Source organism: Cornus florida, unplaced genomic scaffold (assembly GCF_030987335.1).
Source record: "Cornus florida cultivar Cherokee Brave unplaced genomic scaffold, ASM3098733v1 CherokeeBrave_3.0.0_Hap2_Chr07, whole genome shotgun sequence".
Lineage (NCBI taxonomy): Eukaryota > Viridiplantae > Streptophyta > Magnoliopsida > Cornales > Cornaceae > Cornus > Cornus florida.
The window spans coordinates 17,776,637-17,802,628 of NW_026775577.1; the positions used below are offsets into that span (position 1 = coordinate 17,776,637).

Below are 25,992 nucleotides of genomic sequence, written 5' to 3' on the forward strand. Positions count from 1 at the left end.
ATGAAAATTCTAAAGATATATTTAGTTACATGGCAATCTTTGAGGGCTTAGCATATCAGATTTGAAGATATATTTAGTTGGTGAAAATTTGAAGTTTCCTAGTTATAAGAAAATGAGATTGTCATTGCTTTCTATCTCAAACCATGCCATTTGCGGTATGTTGTTGAAGAGAAGCTAAAGAGTGATAGACCAAAAGAGTTAGTGAAGAAGAAAAAACTTTTGTATTTTTGCAAGATCGAGAGAGAAGAAAAGCATATCTGTAGTTTTGTAGAAGGCAATCACCAAGAATTAAACTTGGAATCATGTTAAAGTTCAAATTTCCGAGTCATGCTTGGAAGATGCTCGAGATTATCACATATGCTGGTGTGGAGGTAATAGAGCTTCAGAATATTGGCTACAAAAAAGTTTATAAATTAAGGATGATTACAAAGGTCTTGAAAACAACTAAATGGAGTTTAATGAAGAATATTACCATTATGATGAAGCTAAAGAATTTGAAGAGACAGAATAAAGACAAATTGAGAGGTAAAAAAGCCAAAAAAAGTGGTAAAAGATGAAAAACAAAAAAGAAAAAGATGACAGAAATTGAAAGACATTTTGAAGATAGAAAAAGAAAATCAATGAGTATAGCATAGTTTCTTCTTCTTTTGTCAAGCCTCCTTTCATTGCATGAAAGAATTACATCTACATACATCAAAATTTGAGAATTCGATGAGTATAATGTAGTTTATCATGTTAATTGTCATGAACTTAGCAGTATGGAATTTGTTCCAAATAAGTATTATATTTGAGTAAAGACAAAGCAGTAAATATTTTTCAAATTGCAATATGCAAATTGGTATTGAAAATTTTTTAATTGACATAGTTAGGTGATTTTTTTTTTTTTTTTTATTTTTATTTTTTTCTTTTATAAAGAGTGAACACAAGTTAAATGAGTATGACATTTTCAAGGGGGAGCCCGATGGCGTGAAGGAAATATGTAGTAGATCTCACATGAAAACATTATAGAAATATGTGAAGATCTTTGCACATTTGGCCAAAAAGATTGGCACTATTGAATGAGGTGCAAGTCAATTTTGATTGCCAATATCTTCATCAAAGTGGACAAAATTTTGAAAGATGTCTTTCAAGATTTGGAATTATATATTAAAAAAACAAAAGTTTACGCCTTTACGGGAGGTATTGTTGGGAATTTAATTAAACCATCTTTGTTAGAAACATAATTTTTTTGTATTATAAGATAGTTCTTAGAAGACAAGAAATTTCTAATACTTCCAAAATCTTATGGACAATGGCGGAGCCACATAAGGTCTAGTTCTAGGAATTGCCCCCACAGTCTCCACTGAAGGTTTTGGTTATGTTAAATTTATACGGTAGACATTTTTGTAATTGTAAGAATGCCCCCATTGAGCCCCACAAAATCCTCAAAAGCCCTTCTTCAAAACCCCAAATTTAAAATATTAACACCTCCCTCTCTCGCTAACCCAAACAAATTTCTAAAAGGACCTCCTTTATTTACTCAAAATTCAAAAAAGTCATATGTACGCAACCGAATGGGAAATCGATGGATGAACGATTGCTTGGTATGTATTGAGAAATTCATGTTTAATAACATTGATAATAATATTATCTTTCAACGCTTTCAAAACATGAAAACTCATGAGAAATATTATATCTAATGTATTGATCGATAGCCAATTAATACTTCAATTTTTGTTTTTATTGTTTTGGTTCTAAATTTTCTATCATATTATTGTTATTGATTTACCCCATTGAAGTAAATTCTTGACTTCGCCATTGTTCATGGAGTGAAAAAAATCATAACTTTATTGGTCAATTAGATTATGTTGGTTTTATGTTTCTTTGTATCTCTATAGGTTTCTTCAAGTCTCTAGATATCTTTCTATATTCTGTTTTAACAAAAAAGTGAGAATGAGAGGGAAAATTTTCACTGGAATACAAATTCTAAAGACTTGAGTTGAATTACTTTTCTAAAGACTTGAGTTGAATTACAATATTTGGTATGCCTCGTAGCGCATCACCATACTTGTCTTTATCCACATGGATTCTTCTTTTTCATTCTCTTCTATCCATATCTCCTCTTATATCTAATTTCTTAAACTCATAGCTCCTAGAGTTAAATGCATTAGGTGAATGCAAGTCAAGTGTTGAGTCTACATGCAACCTATCTTAGTATATGCTTAATTATGATCATTTCCTGAGTAAGAGAAGACAAAATTATAATTTTCTCCAATAAAAAATAGTGTATTTCATCTAATTATTCATATACAAACGATGTGATGATAGAATAACGACAACTTAGATTTATAATCTAAAATCATATACAGAAATATCACAAGCTGGCATATGCACAAATGCACTTGTACACACTCCCTTATAGCTATCCCAACTTGGCGTTTTATAATCATAACTACTTAAGTTTGTCTAACAAATCTATTCTCATTTTTCTTTATTTTGTTTTTTTTATTTTTAATTTTTGATATTTAGTTTTGTCATAGGCTTTACTGGATCAAAGGATGACATGTAAACCAATGCCGCCTTTGGCCTTTCTCATGTCTGTTTAGAACTTATTGGCTACATCTTTCTCCTTTTGAAAGTTTGGTATTTACTGGCTGGCTCTATATAAATGTTCCACCTTTTGAAATGATTGATAAGGATAAGAGGGTGCAAAAAAACCTAAAAAGGAAGGCCAAACAAACTATATAATCTAAAGGGTTGAAATGATTCAAATTGAAAGTATCAAAATGATTATAGGATCCGGGGGGATTTTGGTTGCAGTGAGAAAATGCATGACGGTATGTCTAGCTCTACGTTAACATGGAAAATGGTTGAGTTAATATTTTGTCAAGTTCATTTCAAAAGTATTATTTTCTATAATGACTTAAGAACACAAAATATTAGACAACTTGTCAAGCAAAATAGGTGGATGTCTTATTGTATGATCTGTTGTATATCTATTCTGCAAATGTAGTTGTAATTTTTTCCTATCAGTACTGATGTACAACATATCAAAAGGAAAGAAATGGATGTAAAATTATATACAATATATCCAGTTTGTATACTTTAATTATGTCCTTCCTTTTGATTCTCATTGCCTAAGATGTTGTACTCTTTATTTGTCAATATCTTCATCCACTTAAAAGTTCTTGCATTCTCTGTGAACTAATGTTGTTACCAAGGTATTTATGTTACTGGATTATTCAACTCATGTTTCAACGAGCCAGAAGAAGCAGAATAATCCTGTAATGCCTTTTATATATTCTCATGTTAGTTCATATTACTAAACTTCATAGAGAAATTGTTTTGTTCGGTAATTTGTAGGAGTACGTGTGTTCTTCTTGGAAATCAACTAATCCCTGCAGAATGCTACATATATTTTTTCTCAGACTTCAAACACTCAACATTTGAAAGTAATCTTTGTTGGTAAGTCCGTTTGAAGGCAGTGCCTGTCAATTTTTTGCAATAAAAGCAATGCTGAAACATTCCATATAATTGGACTAGAAGTGCAGAAGCTCTGGTTTTATGATGCTCGTATATTTTATACATGGATGCATTTTACAGTAGCATATTCTTGAATGCCTAGAATAGTCATTTTGGAACCTTGGTTGTCATCTCTGATTTAATGCCACTATTTGGCAACTCAGTGCAGTTAATTTTATGTTTCATTTGTGATCTAGCAGCTTAGTTCTCTCTCTTGTTAGTGATCCTACAGTTTGCTCATGGGCTGTACCATTTATTGGGATTCGATTTGGCTTAATAGAAGCCATTTTGTACCAAAAATTTCTCTCTATATATTTTCAAGGCAAGCAGTATTCACGTAGCCCCCTAATAATTGGGGCAATGCATTGCATTTCTCAAAATTTTTTTCTTCCTTGTTATCCTAGGTTGATTTTATTCCCATGGAAGCTAGTTCCACCACTTTAATCCCAGAATAAAACAAGGGCTATCATTTTCAAGAGAGTGAGTCTTGTCAGCACCATAAGGTTGATGCATGGTTCGCTGTATTGTCCGATACGTGACTCTTTTTCAAATCCGATACGCGACTCGTATCAGTCAGGTCACAAATTGTTCGAGTCCATTATATCGCGACCGTAACTATGGGTTGATGTGACCTAAATGTTACATGTTCGAAACAAGAGGAAATAGCCTCTCAGCCAACATCTAACCTCCCTCGGAACGGCCCCCACCCACCAACCCTAATACTGTTGACAGTACTAGGTAAGTAATTAGGGGTGTGTGTGTGTGTGTGAGAGAGAGAGAGAGAGAGAGAGACCCATGCTGCAATCCTGCTAGCTTTGTCAAATATGTTTCCTTGTTTGCAATGACACAGCCAAAGACTTGAAAAGGACTATTCGGACTTGTTATGGTATTTACCTATGTGGTATGGGTCATAGGACTCATAGGATAAGCCTAAGCCTAAGCATATGGATGGGAATCTACTATGGATGCGAATCTACTGTGCCACAATGTATGCTGTGGTTGTGGTCCCCACCTTGTCAGCGGTTCGTTTGATGTGTTTGTTTCAACTCAGCTACTACATATGGTGCCTTACTGGCAGCTGAGAAACCCTAAAACTCGGTAAAGCCATGTTTGTTTGTCTGAAAATTGAAGACCACCTCTATGAGCTAGCAAACTTATGTGATACATTTCAAAGTTAATTTCTACCAACTCTCGAGTAATAATGGTGTGGTTGTGAGATTTTGTGGCCCATTTCACGAGGGAGTCTTCTTCACCCATGGTTGAGTTTTAAGTTTTTAGTTCCATGCAGTACTGTTCTTCGATCTTGTGGTTTTTAAATTGCAAGAAGTCTTGGAAAAGCACTTCCCTGTTAGCCAAAAGATAAAGCGAAAAGCTATAAGCTATTTTATATCTCAATTCAAAGATTTTGCATTATCAAAGTGCAATCATGAGAAGCAACTTTAGGGTTGCCGAATTTCAGAGGATGGGATCCCAAAATATTCTCTTTAATTAGGGCTTCGATTTGCCATTTTGTTTTGGAGGTAAAATTTAGATCAACTCTATTATAGGCTTCTTAAGTAGTAATTCATGTGATACAATAGTTTTCATTTAGAGTAGTGTTAGAATTGCCAACATTGTCGCCCTAGAGACGAGTGTGTACGTCGAATCCATCACTTATACACGCTCATCTGATTATCGTTAATTATAAAGTTTTTCTTTCATTTGGATATGAATCATACAATGTGACATGCAGGATTGGAGAAATGCTAGCTAGGGTCCTGTTTGTATCATCAAAATTAATGGGGATAATGGATTTTTTTATTTATTTATATGAAACTCACGTGTTAGTATTTTGGACTTTCGGTTTGAACTTTCGGATAGTTAGCTACAGAATTGAATTGATGAGAATAACTTTACTATTTAAGTTGGTTGGTCATTGCCAACTCTAGTGTGAGTTTTTGGGCATCAATAATCTTCAATATCAACGGCTATGAAAAATAATAAAAATAGAAAAACAACTAAATTCAACAAAGGTTTTGTCAACTAGTACAAGAACATTAAGATTTAAATACAAAACATAGTTGAACCAAATTAAACTCCACTTCGTATGTGAAATACATTATAATATATTTTATTTTTCTTCTCTAAATATATTAAGAGATTAATTAATGAGTCTTGTGCATATTTATTTACCTAAAAAAAAAAAAACAAAAACTAAAAAACTTGTGCATATTTTCCATTTGAGATTGGAAAGATTTTTTCTTGGAAGATATATGAATTAGAATTTTAGACGCCAAGAAGAAAAGAGTAGCTGATCTTGAAAAAGAAGTTTATTTTTGTTGCTTCGGAAGTATAATCTTACATGAATTTTGAGTCTTCTCTCTGGAATACTTTGGATGTGTGTATACCTAAAAATTCAAATGCTTTGGAATCATTGACAAGAATTTATCTCTTGGGTTCATCATAAAGGAGAAATTTGACCACTATATTTTGAGAGAGAATATATAAAAAGATATATATAAGAAGAATTGATGAACAACTTGACATAAAAGGGAGAGAGAAACGAAGAGAAAGAAGATCCAAGTGGTGACAAGGAGTTAGTGTCTTAAATGTAATGAAATTGTCGGAGCCCAAAGCCAAGTTAGATTTGGTGTTTTTTTGGGTGGAAACCTCTATGATTTTTTGGGTATATGGCTCATATAAGATAATTACTGAACAAAACTTCTACGGTTTAGTTCTACTTTTTCATCATAAGAACTATTAAGTCCTATGAATTGCTATTAAGAAAACAAAGTCCTAATTTTTATAAATATTTTTAACTAAGTTATGACTAGTAAATATCATTTTTTTTTTTTCTTATTTCCTAAAGGGAGGTTAACGGTTAAACCCTTTATGGAAGAGTAAGAGAGAGAAACGAAGAGTGGGAGAGAGAAAATCCAAGTGATGACAAGGAGTTAGTGTCTTACACGTAATGAAATTGTCTGAGTCCAAGGCCAAGTTTGATTCGGTATGTTTTTTTGGTAGAAACCTTCAGTTTCTCTATAATTTTTTCGGTGTATGGCTCATGTAAGATAATTACTTAAACAAAACTTCTGCGGTTTAGTCCTACTTTTTCATCATAAGAACTATTAAGTCCTATGAAATGCTATTAAGAAAACAAAGTCCTAATTTTTATAAATATTTCTAACTAAGTTATGACTAGTAAAAATCATTTTTTTCTTTCAGTTTTTCCCTTTCTTATTAAACTTATTGAATTACCATTAATGCCTTTTTCTTATTAACATAATTTATGAAAAAAAAAAAAAAAAAAAAACAACCAATGGCCTGTATAGACCCCCTTTACTTCTTAAAGTGGGTCAAGGGTTCAAACCTCCATTGAAGCGTGTGTGCGTGTGAATACTAAGTAAAAATAAATAAAAAAAATTCTATTTAAGTGACATTCTCCATCAAATTTACATAAAATACCTTTAATTCTAGAGACCACTTGTTTTTTTTTTTTTTAATTAAAAAATTTAAGTGGTGGAAATTTTAAAACAAATTAAGTAATTCCTTGATTAGAATTTAGAGATGTCTCGGTAAATTATATTGAAGCAAGGCAATTGCATATTCTAGCTTGGAAAGTTTTAGAGCTGTCTCAGTAAATTAGTCACTAGTCTTGACTCCAATCCAAATTAAGCAACCTTAGCAGACGTGGGAAGACTCAAAAGTAAGTCATTTTTGCATTTCACATGGGGTAACGAGGGTCATTTTGTCTCAAATAGAATCTGGATGGAAAAAAATGATTGGATATAAATAGATGGGTATAATATTACCTAATAATGTGAGTTTTTTGATAAACGGTCAAACGTTCATCCGTTACAGTTAGTATTAGAGTCAGATTCAATCCTTGATTCGGTGTTACGTCAAACGTCACGGCCCGAAATGGTGGCCCAAGCCACAACGAGGGCGTGGGAGAATGTAACAAGGATAATTTTGTCCCACATCGAATTCAGAAGAAAAAGTGGTTAAGTATAAATGAGTAGAAATGCAATATTATCTAACAAATTAAATTTTTAAATAAATGAGCAAACGCTCGCTCCTTACACAAAAATTCTATGAAAAGTGAGTCTAGTATGTCTAAATTGGAATGCTGGGATGCAAATATAGAAAGAAGATTTTGACCGATTTCTTCTCCATTGCGGAAGATATTAGCGTTTTATTTATTTGCTTTAATTTTCTTTAATCATATTTATTTATTTATTTTCTTTATTTTTATTTCACTTGTGTAGTAGCTATACTCCTCAACTAAGACTGGGAGGAAACCTCCATGAAATAAAATTTTCTTATTCTTTTTTTGTTAATTTTCGTGTGTGAATGGATGGGACTTCATATGATTAATTATTTCAAAATTCTCTCACAATGTGTATCATGTATTAGTCTGATAATTGGGAATTAAAAAATATTAAATCTAAGCTTGATTTCATAATCATCATGAATAAGAAGTTTTCATTACATTGAATACATAGACGTTTAAGAATCCTACACTTTTTAAGTAAAAGAAAATTTACTTTTCAAAATATTTTTATATGAGTACTAATGATCAAATTTTGTGATAGTAAATGAATGATTTTCAAATTGATGTTCTTAATTATGAAATTGGTAGATGAATACTTAGAAATTTATGAATTTAATGGTGGTAGAATACGATATCTTAGTATTCTTTTATATTAATTTAAATTTCATTAGCTTTATTTACATTTTACATGCTTAGTATAATTTTTCACTCTACAATCAACTTGGTTAATTAGGTTAGATTTAAATTAATTTAGATTTGTATTAGTAATTTTTATAAAGCATTCTCTTGTGTTTGACCCGTTCTTGTGCAAGAAACTTAATGCGCTCGCAAGTCCACGAATCCATTGGGGGTATAGATAGACAAGAACGAGGTCGAACTAAAGGAAATATTTTAGAAAAAAATAATACAAATCCAAATTAATTTAAATCTAACATAGTTAACCAATGTAATTGTTGAGTGAAAAATTATACTTAGCATGCAAGATTTATATAAAACTAATGAAATTTAAATCATTAAAAAATTACTATGGTATCGAAATTTATCACCATTAAATCCATAAATTTTCAATTATTCATATATCAATTCCCTAATTAAGAGTAGCAATCCAGAAATCACTCTGAATATTTTGAAAAGTAAATTTTTCTTAGCTTAAAAAGTGTAAAATTCTAAACATCTTATGCATTCAACTTATTAAAAAACTTAAAATTAAATATTTTTATTGTTAAAGATTATAAAACCAAACTTAGGTTAATTATTTCTTATTTCTAAGTGCGTGTTGAAAGAAACTTAAATTACTTAACCATATGAAACCAAAAATAAAAAAATCATATACATCCAAAACACATACATGGAATTAATAAAAAACAATAAGAGAAATTTATTTTATTAATAGAGATTTCCTTTTCAATCTTAGTTGATGAGTTTAGCTAGCATGATTGAAGGAAGAAAAGAAAAAAAAAAAAAAAAAAGCAAATAAATAAAATTCCACATGATTCAAGGAAAATAAAGCAAATGAATAAAACCCGAGGAAGACACAGAAGAAATTATAATATAAAGGTTATTATATTAGGAAATAAGAATAATGATTTTTGAGCTGGATTCGTAATAGCCAGCCGGTCTATATATTATATATATATATTTGTCATTGGCAAGAAATTTGCACATACACTTTTATTTTTTTGGAGATTCAAATTATCACCATTCACTTTAGGAGGTGAAAGAGTTACTATTGAATCATAATAATTGGGTGCCTATATCAGTACTCATAAAATAAAGAATGATGCATTAATATGTTTAGAGAACTTATTGTCACTGAAGTTCAAGTGTAGAGAAGAGGTGTGATTCGTGTGAATTTTCTCCCTTATTTTATTCTTAATTCTACATTAATGATAGAATACAATTATATTTTCTCGCACTGTAAAATAGGCTTGACTATAAGTCACAGTAAAGGCTGTTTTTTAAAAGACAGATTTTTTTTCCTATTCTTTTAGAAATGTGATTACTCTATACTCTCAATATTGGGTGTACAAAAACATGTCACAACATCCCTCCATGAGGTGATAAATGCACCACTTTTTTATTATTATTATTTTTTAATTTTTTATAAATGAATCATATTTTTGATGTAAGACGACGTTATTACTTTTATCTCAATAAGAATCAAATATAAGAGTTGTTATGTCATTTATTTTAAAAAAATAAAAATAATTCTTGCATCGAATAACTACAGTGAATTGTTACACTTATTCTTTTAATGGGTCAATTACGCAACAAATAAGAAAGTGGAGTCCACCATATACTCTTTTAATTGGTCAATTATGCAACAAATAAAGAAGTAGAGCCCTACACTTAGTTGTATTTGGTATAAATAATTACCTATAAATTATTTGGTTAAACAATTTAGTGCAAGTGTTCGGCGTAATTTGTGAATATTACTACTCTTTTAAAAAAATAAAAAAAGGGTGCATTTATCACTTTCCAATTGAAACTTACCTATATAACTCAAAACAACTCCAATGAACGGCCAAATGGGTTGCCAATTTCAAAATATAACAGGTAGGTTTAACATGGGCTCTCCAATAGGCTGTTAAATGCTGCCAAAATATAACTTTGTCAAATATTTTGCCAAATATAACACAAAATATAGCTATTGCTATTGCTTCTGCCAAACTGAAATATATGGGTTTTGAACTTCTGGTTCTTGTAGATTTTGTAGTTTGCAGTTGGAGAGAGAAAATGTACTTTGTTGTTTAAGAGAGAGAGAGAGAGAGATACATAGGCACATAATTAATTATTAGTCCAATTAATCATAAACTCACCGCAGAATAGTTTACAAAAATTGCAAAATGTAAACTTATACATACAAGTGCTTTAAAATAAAATAAAATAAAAAAGTTACTCCGTATTTATATAAGATATGTATTATTTTTTCTTTTTTTCAGCACTGTCCATATAAAACATGCATCATCCGACTAAATATATATAATTTAAATGTCTATATATATATTTTTAAAGATAAAAAAATATCACATGAATATGCACAGGTACATCACACTAAAATAACTGAAACGATCAACATTTTTTGAAGTTGGCATGAAAAAATGAATATGATTTATTAATCTTTTCATATGGCAAGTTCAGGGTCAAGAACGAGAATAGAGATGGAGGCGATTGGGGAGGCTGAGAAGGCAAGTTCAACTAAAATGATTTGTCCTAAAAGTATTTTGTTTTTTGGTTTAGAGTTACTAATAATATAATCAAATATATCATTTATATTTTATTTATTTTTAATGGAGCAAATAAACTAAATAAAATACAAACACTCACAAAAAAAAAAAAAAGGGTTGTTGAAAATTGGTAATTGGGAATGGTAGTTAAAAAAGAATGATTGTTGTGTAAAAAAAATAGTATTTTGGATGAAATGCATCATTGGAGCAGAATTATTAAAATATAGTATTTTAATACTGTAGTTCCTTTCAAAATATAAATTGGAGCAGAATTGTTAAAATATAGTATTTTGATACTGTAGTTCCTTTCAAAATATAAATTTGACATACAAAAATAACATTTTGCATTGGAGATGGTTTCAGTCTACAGGTTTAGAATTAAACTTTTTTTATTACTTTATTTTTTGAACTCGAAACTCCACGGTGCAGGATCATTTGAACCCACCTCAAGTAACAAATTGAGAGTATTGCAACCGACCCATAACGACACCGTTAATTTAGGTGCTTTTTATTGCTTTATTCTTCTGGGCAACAAGTTAACATCACGCATGCCAGACCACTATTATTCCTTAGTCACTATCAGCACATGCAAAATTTGTAGAAGAATTTGATTCGGAGACACAATTTGTGAAGGATATGAAATTTATGAATGCTGCAACACCGTCATATCACGAAAGAGACTATAAAGGCTTCTTTATATCATATTACATCTTGTATTGCACCAACTTTAGGAATCTCTAAAGTTGACAAGACAACATGTTGATTTTTAGATTTTTTATGTTTTTTCCTAAGCTTATTAGTCAATTTTGAGCCTTTTTTATAGCACTTGATTGATTAATCTTAATTTTATCTAAGGTCCTCTAACGATATTCGATATTCTTAATATGTTTGAATTTAAATACAAATTATTATTAAGGGTAAAATGTAAAAAAATTCTTTTTAACCATATTCGAATTTGCAGTTATGTACTCGAATTATATTTTGTTGTAAAATGTTTCAAATGCCTAGACTATTTTTCATTGAATGACCACAAGATGCCCTTTTTTATTTTTATTTTATTGAATTGCACTTAATTAATCTATTTTTTTTGTAAAAATAAATTATGAAAAATTTTCATACTATTTTAATGACATATTCTCCATTAAATTTACATAAATTTACCTTTAATTTTTTTAAATAAAAGTATTAAATAGAAAATTTTAAAACAATTTTAGTAAATTCTTAATTTTTGATGAATATATTGCATTAAAAAGAAGGTGTTTTTTATTTAAGTAGTTTATTAAATTTTCATGAATATATTGTATGAAAAATAAGGTATTTTTTTACGTTAAAAAAATTTAAACTCGGTGTAATAAGTTTTATTATATATGATAAAGTTTTAATTATAAATTAATAATTTTTAAAATGGTAGTTACAAATGTACTTAATTTTTTTTTTTTTTTTTCCATTTTTATGATAAGCTAATACTAATAATAAAATTAAGGTATATTGTTTAATTAATGTTTATATAAAAGAAAACATAATAAAAAATTTTAATAAAAAATGATAAATTTAATGAGAAGGGATAAAATAATTTTTTATGATGAGTTTGCCCTTATAATTGTCAATTATTGACCATTTAAATTTAATGTCGAAATACCCTTCTTTCTAATCAAAGATCCCAAAGCCCTTCTTCTTTGTCTTCTTCTCAACTCCATCACCAACTATTATCAGTTTCAAAAGCCAAAATTTAAGAAATTGTTATCGATTTTGTTCATTGATTCATATAAGTAAGGTATGATTATGGATCAATATTGTCAATTTCATCATTACAAAATTAGTTTTTTTTTTTTTTACTAAAAAAAAAGAAATTTTCATTCGCACCAATTACTTGATTTTGATGAATTGAGTTAGGGTTAATAATTTTATTCTATAAAGCACATTAAAGGCGGAGTGCATTTATTACCTTCCTAAATATTAACTTGAAAGGGGTAAAAAATATGAAAAATATTTGGAGCATCTCTAACCGTTGTGTATATATATATTTTTTTGTTTAAATTTGATGTGTCATGATAGATTTACACAAAAAATTTGAATTATTTATTATTTATTTTTATACCTTTTGTATAAAAATATATCCTCCCTCAATAACAACCAACCACGTGTAATGCTAGAATCCCACATAACCTTTACAAACCTACTTAATAGGGTTAATTTTTTAATGGAATAAGAAAGAGGGAGGAGAAAGAAAATATATTGATGTGGCTGTGTAAAAAGATGACGTAAAATACACAACAATTTTACACATTTGTATATCTTAACAGACTGCTAGAGATAAAAATAAAATAAAAAATTACACATCATATGTAACAATGTATATTTTACACAAAATGATATTTTAAGAGCATCTCCAACGATCTATTAAAATACCATTTTGTGTAAAAAATACACTGCCATTTATAATGTGTAAATTTTTTTCATCTCCAACATCTTGTTAAGATACATTACCACATCACCAATGTGTAAAAGTGCTGTGTATTTTACACAACCCTTTTACACTGTCAGATCAACATATTTCATTTCTCATCCCTCTTTCTCATTATCAACCATATATTAAGTGGGTTTGTAAAAGTTATGTGAGGTCCTGACATAACACATGGTTGGTTGTTATTGGGAAATATATTTTTACACAAAAGAGATAAAACAACCGTTAGAGCTAAAATTAAATAATTCAAAATTTTTGTGTAAATCTATCATGACATATCAGATTTACACAAAAAAAAAATATATACAACGGTTGGAGATGCTCTAACAGATTGTTGGAGATGCTCTTACCATCTCATTGTTAATGTGAATCAATAATAAATGGACATGTCATCTTTAATTACCAAATTCAATATGGTGGGGTAGATACTCACTTACCAATTCAGAAATGGTGATTTGATTACCATCCATGATTTGGTAATTAAAATAGGATATATCCATTTATTATTGATTCACATCAGCGGTCAGTATAGTGAGGATTTAAATATTGTCTTATATATATATATATGACTCAAAATAATAATAAATTAAGAATGAACCAAAAATAATAAAATAAAAAAATGAAGAAAAAAAAGCAACCACCTCTAAACATTTATTAGAAACATCAATTAGAAAGAAAAAATAAAAATAAAACAAAACAACTATTTCTAAACATCGATTAGAAAGAAAAAATAATAATAAAGCAAACGTAAAATAACATAATAACAACGCTTATAAAAAGAAAAAGTAAAGAAAAAGCTTACGAGACCAATTATAAAGAGAGAAGAAAAAATATGCACACCAAAAGCCTGATCTAATATATATATATATATATATATATATATATATATATATATATATATATATGTGATAGAGTTTTATAGAAAATAAAATAGGTACAGTTTTATAAAAAATAAAATAGGTAATTTGTGATACAGTTTTATAAAAATTATTTTATTTTCTTTAAATATATCCTTGTTTAATAAAAACTCTTTTATCAATTAATAAATATTTTTTATATTAATAAATAAATACTGAAACACTCATGTATATATATATATACATATACTATTATTAAATGTGCAAAGAGTTTCAGTGTTTCAGTATTTATTTATTAATATAAAAATATTTATTAATTGATAAAAGAGTTTTTATTAAACAAGGATATATTTAAAGAAAATAAAATAATTTTTATAAAACTGTATCACAAATTACCTATTTTATTTTTTATAAAACTGTACCTATTTTATTTTCTATAAAACTCTATCACATATAACCTATATATATATATATATATATATATATATATATATATTAGATCAGGCTTGTGGTGTGCATATTTTTTCTTCTCTCTTTATAATTGGTCTCGTAAGCTTTTTCTTTACTTTTTCTTTTTATAAGCGTTGTTATTATGTTATTTTACGTTTGCTTTATTATTATTTTTTCTTTCTAATCGATGTTTAGAAATAGTTGTTTTGTTTTATTTTTATTTTTTCTTTCTAATTGATGTTTCTAATAAATGTTTAGAGGTGGTTGCTTTTTTTTCTTCATTTTTTTATTTTATTATTTTTGGTTCATTCTTAATTTATTATTATTTTGAGTCATTATTGTTATTTTTTTTTTCTTATTAAGAAATATCATTCTTCTTTTTTCTTTAGTTTTTATTTTTATTTTACTCTTTGTAAGTTTAATTTGGATGGTTCAAAATTTGTTATCCTTAATTTGTTCTATTGAGAAGGTTGGATTGTTATTATTATTTTTTTTTTTTACTTTTCCTTTTTAGAAGCATTATTAGTATTTTTTCTCTAGTTTTATTTTTATTTTTCTCTTTCTAATTAATGTTTAGAAGTAGTTGATTTGTTTTATTAAAATTTTCTCTTTCTAATTGATGTTTAGAAGTAATTGATTTGGTAAGTTTACTTTGGATTGTGAATTTTTTTCTTTTATTTTATTATTTTTTATTTTTGGTTCATTCATAATTTATTGTTATTTTCGGTCATTATTGTTATTTATTTTCTTTACTTTTTATTTTTCAAAAGTATCATTATTCTTTTTTTTTTTTTAGTTTTATTTTTATTTTACTCTTAGTTTTACTTTGGATTGTAATTTTTTTTCTCCATTTTTTATTTTTGGTTCATTCTTTATATATTATTTTGAGTCGGGTTTCAATGCTTTTTGACTTTCGGTTGTACTTGATTTTGAATTGAATTTGTTGCTTAAAATTTTTTCTATGTTACTTTTTTCAATTTTTATTTTCGGTTCATTCTTAATATATTATTTTGAGTAGGGTTTTAATATTTATTGATTTTCGATTGGACTTAATTTTGAATTGATTTTGAATTACGTATTTATCTAATTATTATGATCTTTTTAATAAAGAAAATAAAATTACACAATAATTATTAATATAAAAAATATTAATTAATTGATATAAAAAATAAAATAATTTCTCTAAAACTCTACCACAAATTACCATTTATTTTGAGTTTTTTAATAAAAGAAAATCTAATTAGACAAGGATATATTTAAAGAAAATAAAATAATTTCTTTAAAATTCTACCACAAATTAATTACCTATTTTATTTTCAATAAAACTCTATCACATTATACAATAATATATTTAAAAAATTTTCTATAAAACTCTAACACAAATTACCTATTTATCTATTTATTATGAGTTTTTTAAGAAAAAAAATGTAATTAGACACGAATTATTAATATAAAAAAATATTTATTAATTGATATAAAAAGAGTTTTTAAAAGAGTTTCAATCAAACTCTAACACAACTTACCTATTTATCTATTTATTATGAGTTTTTTTTAATAAAGGAAAATCTAATTATACAAGAATTATTAATATAAAAAATATTTATTGTTTGATATAAAAAAAAATAATTTCTCTTAAATTCTACAACAAATTACCAATTATTAATTTTTAATAGAAGAAAATCTAATTAGACAAAGATATATTTAAAGAAAATAAAATAGTTTATATATAAGTCAACCAAAAATTACCTATTTTATTTTCAAAAAAATTCTATCACATTAGACATGGATATATTTTAAGAGTTTCTATAAACCACAACAAAAAATTAACTATTTATTTATTTATTATGAGTTCTTTAAGGAAAAAAATGTAACTAGATAAGAATTTAATAAAAAAAATATTTAAATTAGCATTTATTATGAGTTTTTTAATAAAATAAAATCTAATTAAACAAGGATATATTTTTTTAAAAAAAATTAAAACTCTACCACAAATTACCTATTTTATTTTCAATAAAACTCTATCATATTATTCAATGATATATTTAAAGAATTTTTATAAAACTCTAACACAAATTACCTTTATATTTATTTATTATTAGTTTATTAAGAAAAAAAAAATGTAATTAGACAAGAATTATTAATATAAAAAAATATTTATTAATTGATATAAAAAAAGTTTTTAAAAAAGTTTCAATCAAACTCTAACACAAATTACCTATTTATCTATTTATTATGAATTTTTTAATAAAGAAAAATCTAATTAGACAAGAATTATTAATATAAAAAATATTTATTATTTGATATAAAAAACAAAATAATTTCTCTAAGACTCTACTACAAATTTTAAATTATTATGAATTTTTTAATAGAAGAAAATCTAATTAGACAAAGATATATTTAAATAAAATAAAATAGTTTATATAAAATTTAACCACAAATTACCTATTTTATTTTCAATAAAACTATTACATTACACAAGGATATATTTTAAGAGTTTCTATAAAACTCTAACATAAATTATCTATTTATCTATTTATTATAAGTTTTTTAAGGAAAAAATGTAATTAGACATGAATTATCAATATAAAAAAATATTTATTAATTGATATAAAAATAGTTTTTAAAGGAGTTTCTATAAAGCTCTAACACAAATTACCTATTCATCTATTTATTATGAGTTCTTAATAAAAGGAAATCTAATTAGATAAGAATTATTAATATAAAAAATATTTATTAATTGATATAAAAAATTAAATAATTTTTTCTAAAACTCTAACGCAAATTACCTTTTATTATGAGTTTTTTAATAAAAGGAAATCTAATTTGACAAGAATTATTAATTTAAAACATATTTGTTAATTGATTTAAAAAGAATTTTTAAAAGAATTTCTATAAAATTCTAACACGTATGACCTATTTATCTATTTATTATGAGTTTTTATGATAAAAGGAAATATAATTAGACAAAAATATATTTGAAGAAAGTAAAATAAATTCTATAAATTCAACACAAATTAGCTATTTTATTCTCTATAAAATTATATCACATTAATTTATTTATTATGAGTTTTTTAATAAAATTAAATCTAATTAGACAATAATATAAAATCAATCACAATAAAATATTTATTAATGGATATAAAAAGAATTGTTATTTTTTATAGATAATTATCTCAATATAACCGGCCCGGCCCATTCAGTATTTTAGTATTTATTTATTTGTATAAAAAATATTTATTAATTGATATAAAAATAGTTTCTATAAAACAATAAAAATTACCTAATAAAATCAATCACAATAAAATAATTATTAATTGATATAAAAAGAATAGTTATTTTTTATAAATAATTATTACAATATAACCGACCCGGCCCAGTTATGATTATATTATTATCAAGAGAGGACACATGTCATCATTCTATTAATCGAAAAAGCTCTGCCGAAGAGTTTTCAGTATTTATTTATTTATATATAAAAAATATTTATTAATTGATATAAAAAGAGTTTTTATCTATACTATTATTATATATGTGCAAAGAATTTCAGTGTTTTAATATTTGTTTATTTATATAAAAAATATTTATTAATCGATATGAAAAGAGTTTATATATATATATACATAAACTTTATAAAACTGTAAAATCTACCTAATAAAATTCAAATTAATCTATTTATCTATTTATTATTATGAATTTTTTAAAGGAAATCAAATTAGATAAGAATTATTAATATAAAAAATATTTATTAATTGATATAAAAAAATTAAATCATATTTCTAAAACTCTATGACAAGTTACCTTCAATTATGACTTTTTTAATAAAAGGAAATCTAATTAGACAATGATTATTAATATAAAAAATACTCTATAAAACTTTACCACAAATTAGCTATTTTAATTTCTTTTAGTATTTCAGTATTTATTTATTAATATAAAAATATTTATTAATTGATATAAAACGAATTAAAATAAAATAGTTTCAAATCATTATTAAAACAACTAAAAAATAGATAAAATAAATAATTATTTAATAAAATAATTTACCAAATAATAAAATAAGTTACAAAACATTTATCAGGTGTATCGCACGTGCCTTTTCCTAGTGTGTGTGTATATATATATATATATATTAACTTAAAAGATAAGATTCAAATTAGATAGTTAAATTAATGTCGATCCATATTGTATCTTATTTATATTTGAACCCAATTTGAATCTTAAGAAATCTTTTAAGAAAATTCATATTTGACTCCTTTAATATAACTTTATTACAAATCAAACTCGAAAGAAATGAATTTAAAATGAGATCATGTCTCAACCATAGTTAGTAAAATACGGTACGGAAAAAATACGAGTACGGAAATTTACAAGTATAATTCAATATTTTTTAAAAAATACATTTAAAAAATTCGGCAAAAAAATATGAAAACGTAAAAATATGAATACGGATACGTACGTGTATAATACGTTATATACACTAGAAATTCGGGATCAAAAATTCGGCTATACATCTTATTATTTTCTTATATATCATATATTTGTAAGGATAATAAATAATATGTAACAAATAATAAAATAAATATATTACAATTGACACTATCACAATAATCATAAAAATAAAAAATAAACTATCTAAATATAATGAAGCAATAACCATGTGACCATAACATGATCAATTTCATCACAAAATTAATGAAAAAATTCTAATTCAAATAATCAACTATGTTACCCAAAATAAAAATAAAAAATTGTTCTAAATTTAGATAACACCATCTAACCAAGAGAGATCTTCATTATTGGTGACTATATCACTAGAAACGTCATCTGTTGGCTCTAAGGAATAATCCTCCAATTCTTCATGATCAACATATTCAAGATCGTCACTAAGTTTGTCAAGATTAATTGGCTCGAAATCTTGTGCTTCGAGTGTCTTGAATTTTAACATCATCATTGTGTTCATCCTTACGTATACAAGATTGTCCAACATTATAGGTGCCAACCTATTCCTTTTCTTTATTTGCGCAGCTTCCCAAGCACTCCAATTTCGCTCACATGAAGAAGAACTGCAAGGCTGACTTAATCTACGAATGACATACTTTTGTAGCACAGGAAGACAATCCCCACAATAATCCCACCAAACTCCTACACATAATAAAAATAATAATAATAATAATAAACTAAATATATAAAGCTTATTATAATTTTAACAAGATATTTTAAAAAATAAAAATAAAAACTTACGAGGATCAGATGTTTTCAACATTGTCTTTGTTGTATTTGTGAATAAAGTTGTGGTCTTCATATGGTAAAATTGTAGTTCTCGAATAAAATCTTCCTTTTCTTCTTCAATAATAAAATTTCCTAACATAAAATCTATACCGTCTTTCATTTCACGATTTTCTCTGAAGTCCTCACTACACATGAAGGCAGGATTTAAAAATGCAGCAGGTGCATGTATTGGGTGGATTACATTTTCAATTCTCCGTTTTTTAAATAACTCCCATATCTGCATGTAATTAGCTTGATTAATACAACAACGTTGTTTAATAGTTTCTTTTGCCCTTTCCATCGCCTCATACAAATATCCTGCAGTTGAACCATCTCCATCAACCAAACGAAGAACACTAACTAAAGGCTCCAGAGTTTGTATTATTTCTTTCTCTTTACTCCAAAACTCAACACTTTGAATAATACTAGCAACCTTTAGTCCCATCCCTCTTTTGTTGTAATCCAACCCCCTCCATTCAGAAGATGCCACAAGTAATCGCAATCCATCTTCAACTTCTAAAATTGATTGAACCATCAAAAAATTGGAGGCAAATCTAGTTGCACAAGGATGTTTGAGTTCTTTATGATTTGTGTGATCTCTCATTAATGACAAAATAATAGTGTGCTTGTACAAATATGTCACAATTAATTTTGCATTATCAATAATATCATGTATCCACAAAACTTCAGAATAAATATCTTTCAATAGTAGTTGAATCCCATGAGCAGCACATCGTGTTTTACACATACAAGGGTAATTACCAATAAGCATGTCACCAGTTGATTCAAAATTTGATGCATTATCAGTAATGAACTGTACAACATGATTAGGTCCAATATCTTCAATTACTGATGACATAATATCTTTTAGATAAACACCTATTTTTTTATCCTTTGAAATTTCAAATGAATTCATAAATACTGCCCCATCAGGTGAATATGCAATTATGTTAATAAAGGCACGTTGCTTCATATCACTCCATATATCTGACATTAGTGTGCAACCTGTAGCAACCCAAGTTTTCTTCACATTCCCAATGTATGCCTCTACTTCTGTCTTAGAATCTGGTATTAGCTTTGTGCGTAAAGTTGAGTAATATGTTGACCCAAATTCAACAACACTTATCACAAAATCAATAAAAGATTGAGTCTGAACCATATTAAATGAAATATTATTCAAAATAATGTGCTTGGCAAGTTTTTTATCCACCTCACTCTTATCCATCTTCTTAATTGTTTCTGGCATGGTAGATTGTTGTAAGCCCATTGAAGGTGCAGAGGAAAAATTAACAGACCCACCTTGCTCAACATCAATTGGAGTAACTGTAGTCTTAATTTTTTTGTTCGAACCACCAATTGCTAAAAATGCAGCTGCTTGAACCTCTTGAGGTACTTTTAAACAAATTTCAATGTCTTTACCTTTTACCCCAGATAAGTGTGATTTGACTCTTGAAATACCTCCAGGATAGTTTAAGTTACAATACTTACACATGAAATGACCTTGTAATTGTTCAACATGATCCCAAAATGCATCCCTCTTTTTTCCCATCTTTCCTTAATAGCCTATATATTTATAATAAATTCATAAGTATATAATGTGATACTTTACTAAAACATCTAGGGAATGTGGTGATTTACAAACTTCTAAAATAATAACAATAAAGATACAAACAAAATTTAAAAGATCTCACAACAAAACAAAAAATCTATAAATATCTACAAATATCAATAAAAACTTATAATTCTTCAAGATTATAGTATTCCACAAGTGTATATATATATTTCATTACTTTGATTAAAGATCATACAATGGAGTGACAACAATAAGAGATTAAAAAAAAGGAAAAGAAAAGAAAGTGATACCTTGAATGTAGAACAACCGAGTGAGAGAATGGTCACAACCTTCCCCAAGATTGCACAATAAATAACATTATTTTGATAGCGCGAAAGATAATGGTTATACAAGCAAAAAAGGGTAGAAAAGACGGTAATTTGTATTTCAGAAAAATAGGCTATTAGAAACGTGAAGTTTGTGAACGAAAAGAAAATAAAATAATTAGGTTACGAATTAAACAGAGCGACTAAAACGAATAAACGAATAAACGTGTTAGATTCGGGGTGATGGAAAAAAATGCGTATTTTACCGTATCTTTTAACTCTAATCAGCAAACGGAAGTATTTTCCCAAAATTCGTACATACGCGTTTTATTCGTGTATCATGCGCGAATTAACTAACTAGGGTCTCAACCAAAATGGATTTTATTTTATTTTTATCAGACCAAAATGGATTTTTTTCCCCCTCCAAAATGGATTTACTAGTGAACAAGTATTGAAATCCATGTAACTCCATGTACAAAAAATGCAATACCCTCCTGAAAAAAAGGAATTGAATTGGTCTTCTTTACAAGTATTTGGATTCTCTCATTTACCACATCCGTCCTGATGTGCACAATTAAATCAAGGAAATCAACAATGTAATATGCTATATTAGATATATAACACTCATTCAGTGCATTTATATCCAATGTGTAACATTCATACAATATGGTACGAGTTTGTTTGGGATTTACTTTTCATCTACTTAAGCGTCTTTATTTTGAAAAAATTGTACTTTGCCCTTTTTTTATTTTTTATATACAAATTTTAGCTTAGTAAAGTTTTTTAACGAAACGTTAAAATTATAAGGGTCAAGTGCAGAAAATACTCCTAATATATTCTTTGCGTAACACTTTCACTCCCTATTTGAAAAAGTGTATTAAAAACATCTCTATTGTGATACCCCCGGATTTCCGGATGCGGGTTGGCCAGGCTCACGCCCGATTACCCTAGGATATCAGACCAATTAGTAATAAATGAACACAGAATACAATTAAGATAAACAGGAATAAATAAAAATGGCTGAAAAGAAACTCGAACGATAATCCAGAATTGAAACCTCAGAATAAAATTTTATAGATAAAGAATTATTCTGATACATCCAACTTTTCCATTTTTAATACAACTCGGGAATCCATCTGGTGGACCCCTAATAAACTTCAACACTGAAAAATAACAAAATAGACAAAATGAAGCTGATTTAATTTTATCAGCCAATGATATCCCAACCAGAATCCTGACTCTTTTGTAGAATCAGTAATCTCTCATCTAGATCCGTGGAAACTACTCTGTCAGTCCCGCTCTAGCATGAGAAGTGGCTGCAAGGATCTAATGATCTCTGACGGTCCATCTAGATTATTTACCAAACATCAGACTTTGAGACAGATATTAGATGTTTGGTCTTATCTTCAAGTCTTTGACATCTTACTTTTCTAACACAATTAAGTGTCTATTAGACATCCCGTTTAACTGCAACCGCATATGGAAATCTTTTCATCCTCCAAATAGTCAAAACATTTCGAGCAACAACTACTTGTTGCGAATGGTAACCTAAAAAAATTTCCATATTGTTTGTGCAAATGAGTGACTCTGCCTCCTCCTTGATATGCATCGCCAGCACCTCCTCCTAATGACACCCCCTGATGAGAATAAAATTCTTGATTAAGAATTGACTGATGACTAGTAAATTCGTCTACTAACCTCAGCCGGTGTCATTCCAACAAGTACTTAAACCAGTACCAAAATCCTCTTACTGACTTAGGAACACCTGTTTAAAATATTCCTAGAAGATATTCAGCCAAGCTAGTTCCTTCGATAAACCAGCATGACGTTACAGCTTATCCAATGAATCTATATCATTTGACTCAAAACTGCTGGTTTTTCTTATCCCATCCTGAACACCTACTACAACCACGCATGTCTAGGTTCATTTGATTGACTAAAGTTAGATATACTAACCAAATCTTATGATCACATGCCTACAATCCTAGCGTAATTAACGTTATTCCTCCAAAATGGTAATTAACTGATACTTGACGAAAAAGAAACACATAAAGCACACACAATAAAACACAATAAACTCCTACGTAAAACATCGTTCCTCCTAGCAAAGAAAATCTCTTTTAGAAATCAACTTTACCCGATTAGTTCACAATCTCCTTTCTACAGTTTCGGAGGTAATCACCCAACCTTGAAACATAGCTCAAAACCAACTCCATTTGCCTCAGCAAATGCCAAAGGCTTAACCTTCATCCTCCTTATACACAGGATACAAACCATCTAATGTGGCTGTATAAAGCAACTTAGATCGTCAAAACCTAATCCCCATACTCCCCGGAACGTGCTATATAATCTTTGCTTCGTTCTGAGAAGAACTTCATCCGATTCCCAAACCCCTGAAGAGTTCCCTTTATCTACCTCATTTAAAGGTAATACACAAGGTTAACTATCCACCTCAACTCTATGAGTATCGTTCACTATACTATTAGCGAACAAGATCACTTTCACGTGATCCTTGATTTTCAACATTTAATACCCTCTTTCTTGGGTATGTTGAAATCTCCTCCACTAGAATCCTATTTGGACTCCTATTCCTCGGTTGTCTCCTTTATCAGAACAACTAAAATTGTGTTAGTTCCTTTATACGGGGACCTAAAACACACTCCTATATCCCTCATTGGCTTATACTTCTAAAAGTAGTGCCAACCGGAACTAAACCTTAAATCCCAAGTTCTGCTTCTGATAGAGAACTCGATAACATATTCCTCTACTCCTTCGGTCTGATTTGCTGTCGCCGCAGACCCCATCCTCCTTCTAGTGTCAACCATTCCATAATTATGGAATATAATTGACATCAGGAGCTCCTTCTAATGAATCGTAAAAAAGTACAACGAATCCTAATATGGCTCTAAGTTTTTAAGAGACGCAACGTGGAAGACTTCTAACAAAAGACACTCCTAAGGACACTAGAACCTGGAGTGCTCTGATACCAACTGTGATACCCCTCGATTCTAGAGCCACGGGTGATCAAGTCCGAGCACAGATCCGAGGGATATCAGACAATTAATATGTAAACAAGCAGGAATAAAATTTGAATTAAGAATAAAATATCAAAACGCTGAAAGAATTCTAAAATAAAAATCCTCAATTTAAAATAATAAATTAATAACATTTAAATCCTTCAAATCTGTACAACTCGAGAATCCATCTAGTGGACCCCTAATAATTCCAACTGGTAAAACATTTATAGAATTAAAATCCAAAACCAAAATAAGAAAGAAAATCCTATGTAGTCGGAAGAGTGAGTGACTGTATCTGCATCACCACGATCAAACCCTAAGCCTGGTACTCACGAACACCTGAAAAATAAAGGTGTGTCAGGCCCACATGCAAGTTCCATCCTACTACAATCCGTACATAAACCCGATACGCAGATACATCCTAGATAGCTCGGCAATATCTATAATAATCCATAGATATATAAATACATAGTATAGGATGCTCACTAGCCTATAACATAGTTCAGCCTGGGTAGAAGGTGACATATAAAACACGCTTTCCAGCGGCCAAGTACCTAGACCTACCAGGGAACATTAGCTATATCCAGCTACTCAACCTTTGCGATATACGCACCCTAACCGTGATCAGGAGACTCAAGCTCGTATCACGGTACCATAAATATATATATAAATTCTTTCCTAATGCAGAAAGATAAAACAAACATCCGTTATGTCGTTCAACTGTTTTAGTTGACAGGACATGCATCCATGTAGGATTTAACTATTTTAGTTAATCCATTCCGTATGTATGAAGGGGTAGGACTTAGCTTTTTGATCTAATCCATCCCTGATATGTCACCGTCCTATACCGGTACATATAATGCAAATGATCCGTAAACGATGCACATTCATTAGAACATCAAATATATCCAGAAACCAGCATAATAGAAATCCGATATTTTTAAGATCCTATCATGCAACCAGTATATGATTAGAATCATAAATCCTCCAAATAAACTGTTAAAGTACTGATAAACAATTTATATTATTCATATCCATACAGTTAATAAACAGCAATTGAAATAGTTCATCAATTAACATCTATAGCACGGTATAATGATTGTCAGAAGTAAAACCGGAGCACATTATGCTAGCATTCCCAAACCATCCTTTTCCATACTAGTTCATTACTATAACAAAGGTTAGTAACTAACTTCTCCTTAATCCTTAACGGCGTGTAAATTAGTAACTACATCATATGACGTCTATTTAATCCTCCATCTATAAACCTGTGCATGATCTTATGACACGCAGAAGT

The 25,992-nt window shown here is 28.2% G+C and overlaps 1 protein-coding gene across 1 annotated transcript; it reads right to left on the minus strand.

Moving 5' to 3' along the window:
- Window positions 1–19,291: 19,291 nt before the first annotated feature.
- On the minus strand, window positions 19,292–21,349 carry LOC132316335 (uncharacterized). Its single transcript, XM_059814828.1, has 2 exons — window positions 19,774–21,349; window positions 19,292–19,674 (listed from the first exon to the last, which is right to left on the minus strand). Exons 1-2 carry the CDS (start codon window positions 21,347–21,349, stop codon window positions 19,292–19,294), a joined length of 1,959 nt encoding a protein of 652 aa, XP_059670811.1.
- Between the last annotated feature and the right edge of the window lie 4,643 nt (window positions 21,350–25,992).